General features: G+C 36.4%; 1 protein-coding gene across 1 annotated transcript; it reads left to right on the top strand.

Moving 5' to 3' along the window:
- Positions 1-14,922: 14,922 nt before the first annotated feature.
- On the top strand, positions 14,923-19,445 carry LOC132191918 (L-ascorbate peroxidase 2, cytosolic). Its single transcript, XM_059607052.1, has 10 exons — positions 14,923-14,984; positions 15,387-15,520; positions 16,015-16,189; positions 16,302-16,367; positions 17,891-17,939; positions 18,035-18,117; positions 18,271-18,350; positions 18,761-18,863; positions 18,984-19,042; positions 19,149-19,445. Exons 2-10 carry the CDS (start codon positions 15,402-15,404, stop codon positions 19,165-19,167), a joined length of 753 nt encoding a protein of 250 aa, XP_059463035.1. The 5' UTR covers positions 14,923-14,984; positions 15,387-15,401; the 3' UTR covers positions 19,168-19,445.
- The last annotated feature ends 476 nt before the right edge of the window (positions 19,446-19,921 follow it).

Below are 19,921 nucleotides of genomic sequence, written 5' to 3'. Positions count from 1 at the left end.
CATGAATCTTCCACCAGGCCAAAATATCAAACTCTTTTGTTTCTACTACAGGCCCATCATGTAAATACCGATCCAACTCGGACCTACATTGCAAATCATTCACTTTCTCAACATGTTGGGAGAACATCTTTCTAAATTGTGCCTCGTTATCTTCCAAGTTATCACAAGCAACATTAACATAAACATCATTTGAACTTGTGATATTCACATCAACAAACGACGACCCCATCTGAAATTTATTGTATTGGTCCATCAAACATTTTAGAAGATCTTTCACAATTCCCTTTATCTTATCTGCCCACTCAGACCCATTGCATCTTTCCAACCAAAACTCCAATGCCATCATCTTAGAACGGGGGTCAAGAATAAAAACAACATAGATCATGAAGTTGATGTTATCCATATTCTCCCAATACTTTTCGTACTTAAGTTTCATATTCATACTCACAACACTCAAGATAGGATCAAGACTAAGACACCCAACATTCAATGTATGCTGAATGATACAAAGTTGCATGAAATATAAGTTGGAGGTGACATGAGTTGAACCTAAAAAGTAATAAATAACTGAAATGAATTAATAAATAATGTAAAGTAATTTGAATTTGCAAATAACTAATTTATCAACATTTACTTGAAAACTTCAACGTGGCATCATAAAAAACCTTCAAAAATTTCATAAGTGCCACAGCATTTTCCCATTCAGTAATTGAAGGAACAATAAATAGATGGCCATCATCTTCACCTAGTAAGTCAAAAGCTTTTTGGTACTTCTAAGCAATGCTCAACATTAAATATGTAGAATTCCATCTAGTTGCAACATCAAGGCACACCATCTTCTCACATTTAATATTTTCCCGCACTATACAACTTTTAAACTTGGTGAACCTTAACGGTGAAGACCTCACATATTTCACCGCATTCCTTATAATACCAACACAATCTTTCAAGTCATCTATGCCTTCTCTTACAACAATATTTAAAATATGGGCAGCACATCGCTTGTGAATGAATTCGCCTCCTAAAACAGCTTTAGGCTTTTTTTGCATCCTATCCTTTATATGATCAATCCCCCACTTATTGGCCGAGGCATTATCAACTGTAATAGTGAAAACACTCTCAATCCCCCACTCTAACAATGTAGCCTCCAACTTTCTTCCAATAGATTCACCCTTATGATCGGAAATTTGGCAAAACTTGATTTTTTTTTTATGCATTTTCCAATCACTATCTATCAAGTGAGCGGTAACACACATGTAGCTCAAATTTTGAATAGATGTCCATGTGTCGGTAGTTAAGCAAACCCTTTTACCACTCAAAAAACCCTTCAACACAAGCTTTTCTTTTTCATACATTTTCAAGCAATCTTTTTTGTAGAGTAATACGGCATGGTAATTTGAACCTAGGTTCAATTCCAATCATCAACTTTCTAAATGAAGGACTTTCAACATGCCTAAAAGGCCTCTCACTTTCAATGAAATACTCAGTCAACAAAGTCCTACATCTTTCTTGATCAAACTTCATGAATCCAACTTGGTTGCTAATAGTGCCTTCCGTTGATTTCATAAGTGACATTTGCAATAGAGTTTGGCCTTTGGTCACTTTAGATTTTTTAAGTGGAGAGTTTTGACAACCGGAGGTAAGATGGGTCATCATGGATGACGTTCCATTTCTCCTATAATGACACCCTATTAACCTTTGGCAGTAATTGCAACTAGCTTTAGGGTTCTCCTTGTCAATAGGTTCCACTTTCTTAAAATGTTCCCACACAATAGACTGATTTATAGGTGGTCTTTTGGTTTGTTGTTGTTCAGGGTTGAGGGAAGAAGATGATTGGGTTTCAACATTTTCAGTAGAATCTATCTGAAGATGAGGGGTACTTGTGTCCGTGGCCTTACTTGCATCTCTCAAAGTATCATCTATCTGTTATTATATAGATAATAATGAGCAACAATAACATTTGCTTAATACATGATAATTGTGTAAATAGTGTAAGCATACCAAAATCAAAATCACACTTGACACGGCATAGTAGCTTCAAGTAAAAAAATCTAGGGAATAAACCACACTTGGCAGCGTACACCATATGGAACCAAAAACTCGTTTTTTTCTAATAAATATTCCCCCCCACCCACCACCCAAAAAATAAAAAAAAAGGAAAAATTTCAATCTAAGCATCACAAATAAAGGCATAGTAGTTCTCTTGTAGAATCCAGTTGATCATAAATTTGGGAAATGATGAAGATTTCAACAACTTAGAAAAGGTGATAGCCACCAGATTCATCAAGATCAGTTATCCTAATCATAATATTAGGAACCCAAATTTATTTTTCTTAATAATCTGTACTAGCACTTTCCTTTCCTTACTATGTTAGGATTCCTATATGTTAGAATATATTCATAATATAATATGTTAGGTTTCCTTATTACTCCAGGAAACCCTAGATTTTCCTCTATAAAATTAGTGTAGATGCCATATGGCTACTCACCGAGAAATAATTCAGTCAATTGCTTTCTGCAATTTGTGAAGGACAACCCCTAGAAGTGCTCAAATCTCTCCCTATTTCTATTTCTTTTTGATTTTCTTCTGATTTCGTTTGCATAACAAAGTCCCAGTCAAAAAATAAGCCAAACCAAGTGAACTACGAAAATAAAATAGAGAACATCATATTATTATTTAGCAAGAAATAAATATTTGGACTTACAAATTTTGAAAGAATTGTAAACCAAGTGAACTACGAAAATAAAATAGAGGACATCATATTATTATTTAGCAAGAAATAAAATAGAGGACATCATATTATTATTTACAAATTTTTATTGTTTGATTTCTAAGTTGTTGCAAACAATAAACATTTTCTTGTGTAAATGGTGTAAAAATCAAAATCAAGTTACTAAACTTACCTTGCTTGGCGACGAGAGACGGCGAGTTGAGAGAGGGAGCGACGGAGACGGCGAATTGAGAAAGGGAGCGATGGAGACAACAAGTTGAGAGAGGGAGCAACAAGAGACGGTGTCAATATGGAGGAAGAGAGAGAGAAATCTGAATTTTTCTAATGCAGTGATGCTGCGTAGTGTGTGAGAGTGAGGCAGGATTGAGAGTTGAGAGGCAGACGGCTCGATGCAAGGAGGCTGAGGAGCTTCAGATTTAGGTTTAGGGTTAGAAAATAGAGGAATATAATAAATTAAAAATTAAAAAATAAAAAATAAAAAATAATAAAACTGAGGTTAGGGAGAATCGAACCCCGGAAGCCTTGTTGAAAAACTGGCGCATGTACCACTATGCTACAACAACATATTGCAATTTATTATATGAAATATATATATAATATAATATATATATTATATTTTTTAAAAAAAAGCAGTTAGCGATTAGCGGGTTTCCAAAACCCACTAACCGCTTTCAAAGCGGTTAGGCGGTTTTAAATTTCAGCCCTACCCAACTCTTTTACACCCACAACATAACCACAACAACAAAGTACCAGAATGAGAACCACAGTAAGGAGACAAAAAACCCACACAAAAAATATTGAGGGGCACTGATTGGCACATAAGATCTATCTGTAGGCATAGGGGTGGCAAAATAGGTACCTAACATGACCCGATTACAACCCGCGGATACCCATTATACGATTAGCCTATACACAGAAACGACCCGTTTAGCTAAACGGGTAATCGGGTTTGACACGATTATAACACGAAAATAGCTTGGTAACCCGACACGACCCGTTTTACCCGTTTAAAATAATCGGGTCTAATCGGGTAGACACGACCCGACACGACCCAATTACCTTAAACTATAAAATAAAAAAAAAATAAAAAAAAAATTCAAAATTGTAATAATAATACTAATACATTAATACAGTCAATGCAAAAAATTGAGTTCCAAGAGATTAAAGGCTTTAATAAAGGAGAAGAAAAAAAAAATGGAAAGTGACCGTAATTGACAAATTGTACTCCAAAAGAAATTACTAAACTCATAATTTCACCTAAACTTAAAACAAACAAGCATATTGACTAAGTTTATTTATTAAAATAATTTTTAGTATAAAGAAATTTAATTTTGCTCAAATTACATTCCACTAAAAAAGAATTATGTATATTTCAACACAAAATATAATATCTGTAAACTGTTGAAATTAAATGTCTCATAACAGAGATGAATTTTGCAAATCATTTGAAAAAAAAAAAAAAAATTAAGGGCAAAAAGCAAGAAGAATTTTTTAAATTAAAATCATTTAATTAAATATTTAAATATATAAAAGGCCCTACCTAAATTTGTTGTCTTAGGCCTCAAAATCTATGAAGTCCGACCTACTCGAGGGGTTGGCTTGGACGCTTGGTTACTAGTAAGCCACTTGGCCCTCATCGTAATACACCTCTAGGTAACTTTGCTCCTAGCTTTTGATAGTTGACATCTCCTTCCAGGCATGAAACTATCTATAAATTGTGTCCATAAATATCAAAGGAAGAAAATTAGATTTCTGATCACAAGTACAAGACCAATCTAGGGCACATAGTTTACACAATGTTTTAGACAATAAACAACGGTCTTCAAGCAAACTGGTTTCAGAAGTCCATAGAGGACAAATAAGAGAGAGAGAGAGAGAGATTGCATGATATCTGCACTATGTTTCTTCTTCTAGATCAGTTTTCATATAAATGAAGAAGCTTCCACAAGAATATTAATGAGAAAGCTAAAGTGCCCGCAACGTGTATAAAATGATGCAAAAGATTGTTGCACACATTAGGCACTAGGTGGGATAAAATTAAAATTCAAATATGTGATACCACAAATATACATTGATGACCCATTACAATCATAACAGATGATCAAGAATGCCTCCAATTCTTGCCAAAAAAAAATAGGAAAAATATTGAGGAGGTCCCTAAGATTTAACCTTTTATCAAAACAATCCCTAATGTTTAAAATTAAACAAATAACTCTTTAAGACATGCTCTGCTATCAAATTGCTCCATTCGTACATCTATAGTCATCAATACCTCATAAAGCATAAAGTCTAAGTAGGGACAAAACTAAAATTTCTATTTCAAAATGACCAAAACATGAAAGAGATTGAGGGGTAAAATGTGTCAACATTTCCATCATAGCAATAAAGAAAAAGATAATAAAAAAAAGCTAACAAAAACAAAATAATAAAGAAACAAAACTCAAAACTACATCAACATTAGATTCATAATTCATTGCAAAATACAAATTACATTCCCATGGGCCAATGGCTATTATGCCACTTCACTTGAAGTCTTGAAGGATCCATGAAGGCATCCATGATCCACCCATGTAATCAAAGTCCAAAGATATGAATTATAAAACACTACAAATATGATCATTTTAAGAAATATTAATAGATTGTGCTCTAGATGAATTTGAAATGTCACAGGAAATTGTCAAAACCTCATCTTCTTTGTCATCCAAGTCCAACTTCATTTGTGTGAGTTCTATATCAAAAATAAGAAGAATTAGTGTTATTTTATTATAGTGTAGTAAAAAAATAATACAAGTAAATGAAGAAATTAAATATGCAAATAACTAATATTACCTCAATCTCCATATAACTAATCTCTAGTGCAAACTAATGCCTCAGCAATATTAGGCTTGAGTGAGTTCCTATATTGATCAATCACACGTCCACCAGTACGAAAAGTGGATTCTGAAGCAACAGTAGAAACAAGAATACTCAAAACATCACGAGCCATAGCAACTACTTCAGGATAGCGAAATTGATTTCCTTTCCAAAATGAAAGGATGTCAAATGTATCATCCAAATCGACAGACCTAGGCTCCTCCAAATAAATGTCCAATTGATTCTTTTGAAAATTAATATCATCTCCAGCAAATGCTAAATAGTCCTACATGAAAGTATAAAACAAAGAGAATATAAACATAAATAATTGAGTATATATATATATATATATATATATATATACTAAGTTACAAAAAAGATAAGAAATTAATGATATTATTCACCTTTTGCCAAGATAGTTTTGCTCTAGGTACTTGGGGGCGCCGAGCAGTTATGGAGCTTGAACTTGAAGTATTAGAAGAAGCACTATACTCCATAAAAAGATTCTTAATTTTCTCACGAACATTCTCGAATTGTATAGAATCCATAACTCCATAGATCTTCGTATAGTAATAATTTACAAGATGAAGCTTGTAACGAGGATCTAATATAACTGCTATGGCCAACACTGCACTGAATTCTAACCAATATTTCTCAAATTTAGAGATCATTTGAGTTGCCATTAATCTTTTATGCTCATCTTCACTCACAAGGTCTTCCTTCAAGGATAAATAAATCATGGCAACTACGGGAAAGTATAAGTTAGCAGTAGGATACTTAATACCAGAAAAAACACATGTAGCTTCGTAAAAGCAAGCTAAGAAACTACTGATATCACCCACCTTTTCCCACTCAAGTGCACTAGGACAATGCGGCTTATAGTTTGAATCAATCATCGCCAAATAACTAAAAGCACTACAATAATGAATAGCACTCTCAAGCATAAGATAAGTAGAATTCCATCTGGTTGGCACATCTTGTTTTAACCCCTTATGACTGTCCAATGACATTTGATTTACCGCATGAAGAAATTTTTGTTTTCGCCCTTGTGATCCCTTAACATACTTTACGCTATCTCGAACCTTTTCGATAGCATCATCAATTTCTTTTAATCCATCTTGCACAATCAAGTTAAGAATATGGGCACAACAACGCATATGAAAGAACTCACCTTCACAAAGAAGGGCTTTCTTAATGTTCAGTGTTTGCTTTAAAAAGTCAACACAACGATCATTAGTAGAAGCATTGTCCAATGTTATAGTAAAAATCTTGTTCTCAATCCCCCACTCTTGTAGCAAATCATATATCTTTTCTTTCAAAGAAACACCATCATGTGGTGGGGGCATAAAAGAAAAGTTTAACACCCTTTTAGTTAATACCCAATCTTTGTTAATAAAATATGCAGTAAGGCACATATACTCATCAGTTGTCAAAGAAGTCCACATATCAGATGTTAAACAAATCCTCCCTGGACAAGCATGCAACATAGATTTAATCATTTCTTTCTCCCTCAGATGCATCTTAACCAAATCTGCCTTAACAGTATTTCTAGATATAGATGGTACATCACCACGCAAGTACTGATGTAATTGTCTTACACCATTATATTCAACAAATGAAAAAGGCAAATCATGCTTAATAATCAAAGCAACTAACAATTCTCTATATATTTTGGGATCAAATTTAGAGTCACTTGCTGAAAGAGATCCTACTTTCCCTCTTAAGAGCATTTGCCCAATATCACGAGTGTTTTCCCCCCCGCAAACTTGAATGTGCTTTCTCAAATTCCTAGTTCCATATGAACTTCGAGCCTTGTATTTATTACCACATGTCTTGCATTTTGCCCATACCTCTAGGTCATTTGGATCAGTATTAGGAATGACATCATAAAATTGCCAAACAGTTGAGGTCTTCCTCCGCTTCTTTCCCTTTTTGTTACTCCCAGTCCCCACAGAAACAAAGTCATCTTGTAGTGAATGTCATTCGACCACATCGTCGTCAATTTTGAATGCATCTTCAACAAGTTCTTCAATATTCATCTACACACATAATCATTAGTTAAAGTATATGACTATATGCTATATAACTATAAATTGAATATTTAAGAATAAATTAAAAGCTATATAGCTAAGTGAAATGTTCCAAGTGAAATTAAATAATCCAAAGCAAACAAATTTCTTATATAACTCACTTATGCAAATTCCTAAGTGAAATAAATTGATTAATTTAGGGAAAAATCCATTCACACTTCTGGAAAAGCTTCGTGTTTTGTTTGAACCCCAAAGTTTAAAATTGGCAATGTATTTTCCTGATGCTTTCAAAAAATTTTCAATTTAAACCCTATTAATTTCCTCACAAATTGACTTTTAGAAATCTCAAAATTACATAATTACCCTCAAGTTTTTTTTAAAAAAAAATTTCCTCATTCAATTTTAAATCTGAAATTAGTAAACTGAAGGTTTAAATTTAAAATTTTTGAAACATTGGGTGGGGGGGGTACACTGCCAATTTTTAAACTTTGGGGTTTAAATTAAAAAACCCCTGAAACTTCAGAGGGGTAAAGTGAATTTTCCCCTAAATTCTAAGTGAAATAAAATTCTCTGTATGCCCATTTATGCAAACAAATTCTCACAAACGCTGGGTCTAGAAGTTTACTCGTTAAATATTTGTACATATTCCAATAATTCCTCATAAATCCTAACAAATTATAGTAACTCATCCCCTTGTTATCACAAGCACCAGGAATGCCCAAATATTGCAAAAGAAACTTTCAATTTCAGTATATTTTTTACAATCAAGATTTTTTGCAGCCAACAAATGCATTACAGCCCAAACCACTGAGGGAAAATTACAATCCCTTTAGAGCATTCCCAATGAAGGAGCCATATTTTTATGTAAAATGGCTTCTCAAAGCTCACTTTTATCTAGTTTAGCTAAGCCATTTTTAAATGTCTCTACATCCGATTAACTATATTTCTATCTATTCTATTAAAATATTATTAAGAGCAATAAAAGTTTTGGGAAAAAAAGAACATGTGAGAGGAAAAATGGGAAAAAGTTTTGGGAAAAAGAGAACATGCAAAGAAAAAGTAGGAAAAGATTTAAAAAAGAAGAGAAAATAGGTGAGAGAAACAATGAAAAATAAAATAGCGCCCTTGAAAAGTGCTGCTACATGTAGCTATTTTTTTTTAGCTCTTCTAATCAAATATTTATTTTACATTTTCTTTTGGCTAATCCAATATAGGAGATTTTTTAAACATTTAAAGAGCTATTTTAGATAAAAGTAACATTTAGTTCTTCCATTGGGAATGCTCTTAGCCTTTATTACATGAATGAACGTAACTAATGTCTAATGACACTGTACTCAAAAGAGGAAGAAAAAAAGTGTGGATTTTTGTTTGCTTTTCTTTCTTTATTAGTTTATTTTATTAGTCTAGGTCTTATTTCCAAATCTTAACAGATTCACAGAATACCCAAAATCAGAGACAGAGTCCAAAGATAAAGACTAGAGAGAGTAAGAGACAATGAGACATACCGCCATACTAGAGACAGAGAGGCGCGGCTGACGGCGACAGTGACTTGGTAAGGATGGCGAGTCGGCAACGGTGAAGATGCCTTGGCCCTTGCTAACGCCTAACGGACGGCGAGGAGGGAGACCTGAGAGAGAGAGAGAGAGAGCCGAGACTTGAGAGGGAGAGTCAGGAGACCTGAGAGAGAGAGAGCTGAGACTTGAGAGGGAGAGTCGGGAGACGGAGGGAGAGTGACGAGCAAGCAGAGAGTGACCGGTGACGAGTGAGAGAGGCAGGCAGAGGCGCAGTTTAGGATTTAGGTTTACTGAATACTGAGTTTGAGTGCAAGCAAAAAGGCAGAGAGTGTCGTCTAGCCCCGTGGCCCGTCTTCCTTATCCTGAAAAAATAATAATAATAAAAAATAAAAACGGGTCTAACGGGTCGACCCGCCAGACACGAAATTACCGGGTCTTAATCAGGTAGACCCGATTACGACTTGAACCCGATAAGCCCAAACCCAATACCTATTTTTTCGTGTCGAGTTCGCGTGTCGTGTCAAAATTGCCGGCCCTACGTAGGCATGTGAGCACGTTGAAACTGGCTCATATTCTACTATTAGCCCATTAGGTGTAATTAGTTTATGTGGGCCTGGGGACAAATAAATTGTAGGGGGTATTTTGGGGTTTTCCAAAGTACTTATAATTAGGGTTTTCTCTAATTGTAACTTGTGGCGAAAGCAGTGGCTACTATTCGGTTTTGTATGGAAGATGACGTGATGTATCATGTTATGGACGAAAAATCTCTGGCAGCAGTTTGGCTGAAACTGGAAAGTCGGTATATGTCAAAGTCGTTGACGAACAAGCTCTATCTAAAGCAGCGGTTGTATGGCTTGAAGATGGCGGAGGGCTCGGATCTGAGCCAACACATCAACGCATTCAATCAGATAATCGGAGATCTAAAGAGGGTTGATGTGAAGTTCGAAGACGAAGACAAAGCGTTGATGCTATTGAATTCACTCCCAACTTCTCCTACGTATGAGAATTTGGTTACAACTCTGACATGGGGGAAAAAGTCCTTGGAGTTAGAGGACGTTACAGGAGCCCTATTGTCTTTTCACAAGAGGAAGAAAATCAATGATGAAAGTTCTCAAGGAGAAGGGCTAGTTGTAAAGGGTAACTAAGAGCTTGGAAAAAGCATTAACAAGGGTGGTTCGAATGACAAGAATTTTCGGTTAAAGTCCAGGAGAAGGAAGGACACCATCTGTTATAAGTGCGGAAAGAAATGACACATAAAGCAGGATTGTCTAAACTGGAAGAAGAAAAATGACGAAGAGAATGAAGGTTCCTCAAAATCTGTGAACGTAGTGGAAGATAATTCAGACGATGCTGATGGTGATATGCTTTCTGTTGCATCAAATTTAGAGCATCCTGTGGATTCTTGGATTCTAGACTTAGCATGTTCATTTCACGTGACGTCCAACAGATATTGGTTTGACACCTACAGGTCAGTTAATTCTAATATAGTTACTATGGGTAATGGTGCACATTGTAAAATTACTGACATAGGTAATATCATGATTAAAATGTTTAATGATGTGATTAGAACGTTATGTGATGTTAGACATGTACCAGAAGTGGAAAAGAATCTGATTTCATTAGGCACCTTAGACTTAAACGGTTATGGTTATAAGTCTCAAGGTGGAGTAATAAAGGTGACTAAGGGTGCAATAGTAATGATGAAGGGGTGAAAAAGTTCAAAGAATATCTATAAACTATTAGAAAGTACAGTTATAGGTGGAGTCGCCTCTATAGAGTCTAAGTCTGATTGTACTGTTTTGTGGCATATGCGGTTGGGTCATATGAGTGAGCGGGAAATGTTGGAGCTTCATAAGAGAAATTTGTTGAAGGGTGTTAAAACGTGCAAGCTTGAATTCTGTAAATTTTGTGTTTTGGGAAAGCAGAATCGGGTACAATTCAAGACAGCCACACATAAAACAGAGGGCATTCTTGATTATGTTCATTATGATGTTTGGGGGGACTAGTGAGGACATCGTCACGAAGAGGACATATGTATTTCGTAATCTTTATTGATGATTTTTCTATAAAGGTTTGAGTGTACTTCATGCGGCACAAATCAAAAACGTTTGCCAAGTTCAATTTGTGGAAAGCTGAAGTGGGGAACCAGACTGGGAAGAAGGTTAAGTGCCTCAGGATAGATAATGGAGCTGAGTACACAAATGACAAGTTCAGAGATTTCTATGGGCAGCATGGTATAAAGAGACATTTCACAGTACGCAAGACAGTACAACAAAATGGTGTGGCGGAAAGGATGAATAGGTCTATTGCAAAGAGAGCACGATGTCTCAGGTTGAATGCTAGACTTACAAAGACTTTCTAGACAGATACAGCGAGTATGGCATGCTACTTTATCAACAGGTCACCAAGGGTATCACTAGATGGAAAAGTTGCAAAGGAGGTGTGGACAGGTAATGATGTAGATTACTCTGGTTTGAGAGTATTTGGTTGTCCAGCCTATATGCACATACCTAGTGAAGAACGATCGAAGCTTGATCCAAAGTCTAGACAATGTGTCTTTCTCAGATATGGGAAAGGGGTTAAGGATTACAAGTTTTGGGATCTGAAGGCAAGCAAGGCGATGATCAGTAGAGACGTAGTATTTGATGAAAATTTCATGTTGAAGAGTACTCATGGTAAAGAGAAGCAGGTGCCAGAAAGCAGCAGCAGTGATAAGCAGGTGATGCAGGTGGAGTTAGAGACTCATGTGCAGGAGAACACTTCTTAGGGTACAGAGACCTCTACTTTAGGAGTTAAGGAGCATCACACTATAGCCACAAATAGGCCTAGACGCACTATCAGGCCACCAACCAGTTATGGTTTTGAAGACATGGTTTCTTATGCTCTTGCCATCAGCAATAGAGATCCTACTACTTTTCAAGAGGCTGTCAATAGCCAAGAGAAGAGCAGATGGGTGGGTGTTATGTCGAAAGAGATGGAGTCTCTGCATAAAATCCAGACGTGAGATTTTGTGGAGCTTCCAGAGAGGAAGAGGGCAATAGGGTGCAAATGGGTGTTCAAGAAAAATGAAGTAATATCAAAAAAATGGGGAGAAAAGTTCAAGGCTCGCCTAGTAGCAAAGGGTTATTCACAGCAAAAAGGGGTTGAATATGAGGAAATATTTTCTCCAGTGGTCAAACATACTTCCATCAGAACGGTATTGGCGTTGGTAGCTCATTATGACATGGCATTAGAGCAAATGGATGTGAAGATCGCTTTTCTCTATGGTGATTTGGAAAAACAGATTTACATGGAGCAGCCATAAGGGTTTAGCCAACTCGGACATGAGCACTTGGTCTGTAAATTTAAGATGTCACTTTATGGGTTGAAGTAGTCTCCAAGGTAGTGGTATAAGCAGTTTGACTCCTATACGATCATAATTGGCTACAGGAGATGTGAGTATGACTGTTGTGTGTATGTGAGGAGCCTTGATTATGACTCATTTATTTTTCTGTTACTGTATTTAGATGATATGCTTATTGTAGCTAAGAGTATAATGGAGGTTAACAAACTTAAGGTTTTGTTGAGTAGAGAATTTGACATGAAGGATTTGGGCGCAGCCAAGAAGATTCTTGGGATGGAGATTTGCAGAGACAGGGATGCCAAGAGATTGTGGCTATCTCAAGCCGGCTATGTGAAGAAGGTGTTGGATAGGTTTAGCATGGAGAATGCGAAACCGGTAAGTACACCTTAGGCGAATCATTTCCGTTTGTCTACCTCACAGTGTCCAAAGACAGTTGAAGAAACTGAAGACATGTATAAAGTCCCATATGCCAGTGCAATGGGGTGTCTAATATATGCTATGGTATGTACCAGGCCAGATTTGGCTCATGCAGTCAGTGTGATGAGCAAGTACATGGCAAATCTGGAGAGACAGCACTAGTATGCAGTCAAATGGATTTTCAGATACTTGAAAGGTACTACAGAGTATGGCATCACTTTTGTCAGACAGAAAAATGATTTGTTAGTAGTCCGATATATGGATGCAGATTATGCAAGGGATTTGGATGACAGGAGGTCGACCACGGGTTATGTGTTCACTCTTGCAGGAGGACCCATATGTTGGAGGTCTATGATCTAATCCACGGTTGCGATGTCCACGATTAAGGCGGAGTACATGGCGGCTGCTGAGGTTGCAAAGGAAGCTTTGTGGTTTACAGAGTTAGTCAGGGAGCTGGGTATTCAGCAAGGCGGAGTTTTGTTGTATTGTGACAGTTAGAGTGCAATTTACTTGGCAAAGAACCAGGTGTATCATGCGAGAATCAAACACATTGATGTGAGCTTTCACAAGATCAGGGAATTGGTTGCTACAAGTGAATTGTTACTTGAGAAGATTCACACTTTTGAGAATGCAACGCACATGTTGACGAAGCATGTTACCGCAAACAAGTTCAAGCATTGTTTGGACTTGACAAATGTCTCCAGATGCTAGAAATGAGAGGAGAGAAGGCGGCATCCCCAAACCTATTAGTTCTAGGTGTAGGCCCAATACTTGATTATCTTCAAAGAGGTGAATACTCGCCAAGGTGGAGATTGTTGGAACAAGTGACTCATATTCTACTACTGGCCCATTGGGTGTAATTAGTTTATATGAGCCTGGGGACAAATAAGTTGTGAGGGGTATTTTGGGGTTTTTTAAAGTACTTATAATTAGAGTTTTCCTATAAATATGTTATGTTGTAACCCTAAATCATTGAATAATAAAATATAGCCGCACTATCTCCTGTGGATGTAGACACATTGCCGAACCACGTTAATCTGGGTGTCAACTCTCTCTTGATCTCTTTCTTTTCGATTACATATTATTCATCATTGTTGTGCATGGTAACAACAGAACAGCAAGTAGAAGAGTGGAGGATGGCGACGATTAGCAGGGAGGCAAAAAAGAACACTGGACAGGCACATAGGAGGACAAGATTGACAGAGGAGAGTAGATCGAGGTATGAAAAAAATCAACCCAAGAACTAAATCAATTTCCAAATGGAGATGATGTGCGGTGGAGAAGACGAGTGGCAAATGGAGAAGCGGAGGATGACGGTGGAGGGAGGGATGACATTGTATTGGTGGGTGGAAGAGGAATAGAACGGAAGAAAACACATTGCAAGAAATAAAGAGAAGGGGAAGGCTCCACAACTAGCGAAACGAGATCTCACAAAGAAGAAAGTGGAGTTGAGATATTCTACAAAGAGAAATGTTACACTTTTCAAAAAAAAAAAAAAAAACTTTTTTTTCTAAAAATTGATTCTTAAATAATGTGTTACTATTCCATGATATTCATTCCCAACTTTTAAAACTTTTTTTTAAAAAAAATATAGCATTTCTCTTCTGCAAATAGTTGTCGTGACGTCTATCAGTCTATGAGGCCGGTCGTTTAGACTTTAGAGGGAAAGGAAATTTTTTTTTTTTTTAAAAAAAAAGGTATAAATGTTTGATGTTTCTAGAAGTCGCCACTATGCTATGGAATTCCATGTGTGAGTCAACAAGCATGTGGCAAGTAGCAACGATTTTATTCGACACCATTCCACTATGATTATTCCGTTCTACACGTGGTAGCATGCAATTGGTAACTCCTTTTCCATCCTCCGTGTTTCTCGAGGGCATACCAACTGCATGACGTTCGTCAAGCATGATCCGAGCCGTTCAGCAAGCAGCCTATCCTCACACTACGATTAAAATAATCCAACGGCTGAAGTCGAATGCGAGAACCTTCTTTGTCCATTTGTTATAGAGACGACTCCTATTTATCAGCTCAGTGTCTACACCGGTGCTTGTGCTCTGCTCGTCACATTTCAGTGCTTTTCAGTTTGCGATCGAAGGTTCGTATATGTTTAATTCTATTAAATAATTATTTAAATTGCGATTTGTGCTCCGATCGTCTGGTTTTCCGAATTTCTATCTACGTTTGGTTGCCGAGAAATAGCAGGAAAAGAAGAATAGTTATTAGTTGCGATTGATTTTACACTCATCTGGTCGAACCAGAACCGGAGAAGTAGCTATAAGTCATTGGTTAGAACCGGAGAAGTAGCTATAAGTCATTGGTTAGAATTATGAATTAATAGCCGTGTTTAGAATTATGAATATAGAGCTTGAATGATCCGGTTTCTAAACGGAGGGGTACAATTGAAAACGATTCTCAGAATTTTGTTCTTTTTGGTGTCTATTTGTTTGTCATATGGTAATCTTATTCTTATCGATGTGATCGTTTGGTTCGAATATAGAAGTAAATCGTGGCCATGGGGAAGAATTGCCCAGCTGTGAGCGAGGAATACCAGAAGGCAGTGGAGAAATGCAAGAGGAAGCTCAGAGGACTCATCGCCGAGAAACGCTGCGCTCCTATCATGCTCCGATTGGCGTAAGATTCTCTCTCTCTCTCTCTTCCTAGATGCATACATACGTAGAGTAGGAAAAATGGAAAAGTGAAATATATTCCTTTATTTGACAGAGGAGACGGATGGATTCAAATAAGAAAAAACAACTTTGAAATTGTAATTACTATATACTCGGAGGAAAAATAATATGTATATATGTTCGACATATTCAAGTACTTTCTTATTTTACATTATCTGGAAATACAAAATATGAATATTGAATTTTATTGACTTTATATTATTATTTCTTTTATAGTTTTTAATCACTCCTTTTTATTTTTACATTAAAACATCTCAATTTATTTGCTATACGTTCATAGAATCTGACGGGAAAAGAATATCTTATAACGTAAGTAATAGTTGTTATGAGATTATGTTCTGGGTTAAAGACTAAATTAATTGAAAATATGTAAATATTTTGAGTATCTTTTCTCTACCAAACGCTTTATGAGTGTTTGTGGCTTTTTTGGCGTTGTAGCTGGCATTCGGCTGGTACCTTTGATGTGCAGACGAAGACAGGAGGGCCGTTTGGGACGATAAGGCATCCAGATGAGCTTTCTCACGCGGCAAACAGCGGTCTCGATATCGCCATTAGGCTTTTGGAGCCGATCAAGGAGCAGTTTCCCATATTGTCTTATGCAGACTTTTACCAGGTTCTGATTAATTAACTAGATATTTACCATAAAATCAAACTTTTGTGTTTCCTGTTCCTGTCTTTTGGATTTGAAATTGTTAATTGACTTTGATACTTGTTACTTGCTGAAGTTGGCTGGAGTTGTTGCCGTTGAAGTTACGGGAGGGCCCGAGATTCCTTTCCACCCTGGGAGACCGGTCAGTGAACCCCAATATTGTCATTGGTTTCCATTTTATTGTATCGGATGCTTTGGTCTGATTGAGAAGTTGTTGATATTCGTGTGTCATGAATTTGTCAGTATCTGGTATGTTCAAGTTTTTTTTTTTTCTTTGGAATTTGCAAGCTGAATTGTCTTAAACTTGGGAGTCTGATGGTCCTGAATTGAGCAGCTCTGGAGGTTCTTAATATGACTTTAGCTGCTTGTTTGGGACTCAATTCAGAATTAACCCTACATCAGAATGCATTTATAATGAAACTAGTTTTTTGCTTAGTTACTACTTATTGGAAATAGCGTAATTACCCTATCACCTCCAAGATTGTGATTGGTGGCAGAATTAATATATTAGACCCTGAACAATGGTGACTTTCTTGGAAATATGAAAGAAGCATAGGAACAATGCGAAAGAAGGGCTAATATATGTGTGTCAAACTGAATGGGGAGCGCAATGGTGCATTGGTGAAAGTAGGGGTAATCTGCAATACATTTGATTAGGTGAAGCTCCTAATTTCATCTGAGGACAATTGTGGAGCAAATTGACTCATGTAGTTGCAAAGACCAATGGCATCTAAGGGATTAATTCATAGTTGAGCAACAACTCAATCCATGAAAGGGGGAGAGTGGATTCTGTGATCAACTTCTTTGACAAAGGAATATATGGTGATCATATTGAATTCAAATAAGGCAGTGTATGGCTTTGTGGGTTCTGACAATTCTAGTCAGATTGCATTAGGTTTCAATTTTCGCCAGCTCTAGTGGATCTTAGTCCTTGAATTTTGAGCCTAATCTTTCACTCTACTTGAGCCATATATGTTTGTTGTATTAATCTCAAATAGCATTGATGACTCATGACTGCTCGGATGTTTCAAAAAGAGGACTTGAATTTTGGACCATGAAGTTGAAAATAATTGTTACCTGTACATTTGGATAAATTATAACTGCTTATTGGGGATTTGCTATGTAAAACGTTGTTTTGTATATATAGTCCCTTCCACATTTATTGCTGCTGCTTGAATACACTTTTGTTAAGGTTTAATTTGGACATGGCACATTCCCCTTTTCACCTTCTTGGTTTCTAGTCTCTTCCTTGTTTATTTAGTTGCTTAAGTAGCTTTATGTGCGGTCTTGAGTGGACCATCGTATCTAGCTTTTTTCTTTTCTTAATGCTTTATCCACTACTGTAGATCACGTCTCTATCTCCCTTGGGAGGGTTGCATGAATGTTCACAATTAGGTCAAAACTCATGCACAAGATAAGCTAGCAATTTGAAAAATTAAATGTTAGTCTGGAATTTTCGGATTCTTTTTTTTTGTTTGGAGGAAAACTTTGTATTTCAATTTTTATTATTTTTTATTTATTATTATTATTATTATTATTATTTATCTTTAACATGTATATTAGTTGTAGTCAAGTATGTTGTTAGGCTCCGGCATATAATATTACTTGATTATGAGATACTAATGGTATAAACGGTTGATTCTAAAACATACTTATTTATCTCAGGACAAAACTGAACCACCCCCAGAAGGTCGCTTGCCTGATGCTACCAAAGGTTAGTTAATCTGTTTAAAATCAAGTCAAAGCTAGATCATTACATGTATCTAATAACTCATCAATAACTTCACTAATGTTTTGTTGTCACTCAAGGTACGGATCATCTGAGGGATATTTTTGGCCACATGGGTCTTAGTGATAAAGATATAGTTGCTTTATCTGGTGGTCACACCTTGGTATGTTCATAATAGATGAAATTCTTTTGCTGCCTCCGTTGATAGGTTGTTGCTTGTTTTGTTATAATGGAATATTTTTACTAAAACAGAGTTTTAGCAATTCGTGTATTGTAGTTATTGATGAACTAAGATGCTTTTGGAATCATTTTACAGGGAAGATGCCACCAGGATCGTTCTGGATTTGAGGGACCCTGGACCAACAACCCTCTTATTTTTGATAACTCCTACTTCAAGTAAGACACATCTCTCATTGATTTCTTGTAGATGGTTCTCTGGCGAAATTGATTGTATGCAATGTTTTCTTGTGTAATCATCTCATCATTGGCTTGCATATAATATTGTGTATTGCGATTTCGTTTTTAAAAAATGTATTGTTTACGAGTTCATTTTAAAAAAATTGCGGTTTGAAAACGTAGAAATCTGTATTTTCAAGTCACATGTACGTAGTGTGTTTATAAAAACACACAATTTTAAAAGCTAAACACATAACTACATCTTTAAAAATCACAGTTTTTAAATCACTTGTTTTGAAATCAATATTTTTAAATAGCATGTTCAAACATCCCTAAATATCAATAAGGATTCCGGGGGCCAAGACAAGAAGAAGCCAGCTAATTGGTTTGAATCTAATTCTTTAAAACAGGGAACTCCTTAGCGGAGAGAAGGAAGGTCTAATCCAGCTGCCATCAGATAAAGCTCTTCTGGAGGATCCGGTCTTCCGACCTCTTGTTGAGAAATATGCTGCGGTGAGTGTCTATGTTTTACAGTCTTATTTATTAAAACCATATGTAGTTTTTGGATAAACAATTTGCCTACTATCTTGACAATTATCTAATTTAACTTCTGGCTCTGCAATTATGCTTCAGGACGAGGATGCCTTCTTTGCCGATTATGCTGAAGCTCATTTGAAGCTCTCGGAGCTTGGGTGAGTGAGAAACATCGTCTTCTTCATTTTTTTTCCCCTTCAATTGCCTGATGCATGTTGAACTTTGTTCCTCAATCTGAGATTCGGCTTTTATATCACTTGTTAGATTTGCTGACGCCGAATAGAGAATTGGAGACTTGAAATGTGGCTGCTGTCAGGCGTCTGTATATTATGAAGGTTTGCGTGCTTTGATTTATGGCGATGATATTATCTTGCGATTGGCTTGTGTAATATAACTGATATGCAAAAATAGCTAAAGCTTTGGTGTTTGGTGTGCTCCCTTGGTGTGACAATTATGATTCACGACCCCAACAAGGGGATGTTACGTGTTGGGCCTGTTGGCCATCAGAATTTATGTTGTACTTGATTCCTTCAATTTTTTTCTTGCTCTTTTTCTTTTCAATTTGAAGTAACCATTTTTCTGTATTCTGTAAGGGAATAATTACGAAGAATGGAACATTGTGGGACGTCGCGGTGTTCCGGCGTAGTTGTTAAGATTGAAGTTCAACGGTGGTTTAGGTTGGCTGGAGCCTTAAAAAAAAAACAAGAAAAGAAAAGAAAAGAAAAGAAAAAGTGGAAAGCCTTAAAAAAAAAACAAGGAGAAAGCAAGTGCCTTTTTGTAAAGATAGAACAAAAGTCACAGGTTGATTAAAAGGCAAGCCCTAAAATCAACCCCACTAACAATGACCCATCTTGTTCAAACTCTGAAAAGTCATCAAGAGGAACTCTTTGGGGTTGGGGGTTTCCTTTTCGAGAATAACTTATATGTGGAGGTTGCACAAAAGTGACTTTTTGTGCTCACCATTCAATGATTGACAACAAACCTTATTTCAAATTAGAAAAAAAGTTTAAATGCACTAGATTATACCAACTTATTAT

This window comes from Corylus avellana, chromosome ca9 (assembly GCF_901000735.1).
Source record: "Corylus avellana chromosome ca9, CavTom2PMs-1.0".
Lineage (NCBI taxonomy): Eukaryota > Viridiplantae > Streptophyta > Magnoliopsida > Fagales > Betulaceae > Corylus > Corylus avellana.
This window is presented reverse-complemented; position numbering and strand designations above follow the sequence as displayed.

Excerpts from the sequence above, each read along its gene's own strand:
- LOC132191918 (XM_059607052.1), top strand. The coding sequence starts at position 15,402 with ATGGGGAAGAATTGCCCAGCTGTGAGCGAGGAATACCAGAAGGCAGTG. Across the intron at positions 18,118-18,270 it reads TATCTGGTGGTCACACCTTG|GGAAGATGCCACCAGGATCG; the intron begins GTATGTTCATAA and ends ATCATTTTACAG. Across the intron at positions 18,864-18,983 it reads TTGTTGAGAAATATGCTGCG|GACGAGGATGCCTTCTTTGC; the intron begins GTGAGTGTCTAT and ends ATTATGCTTCAG.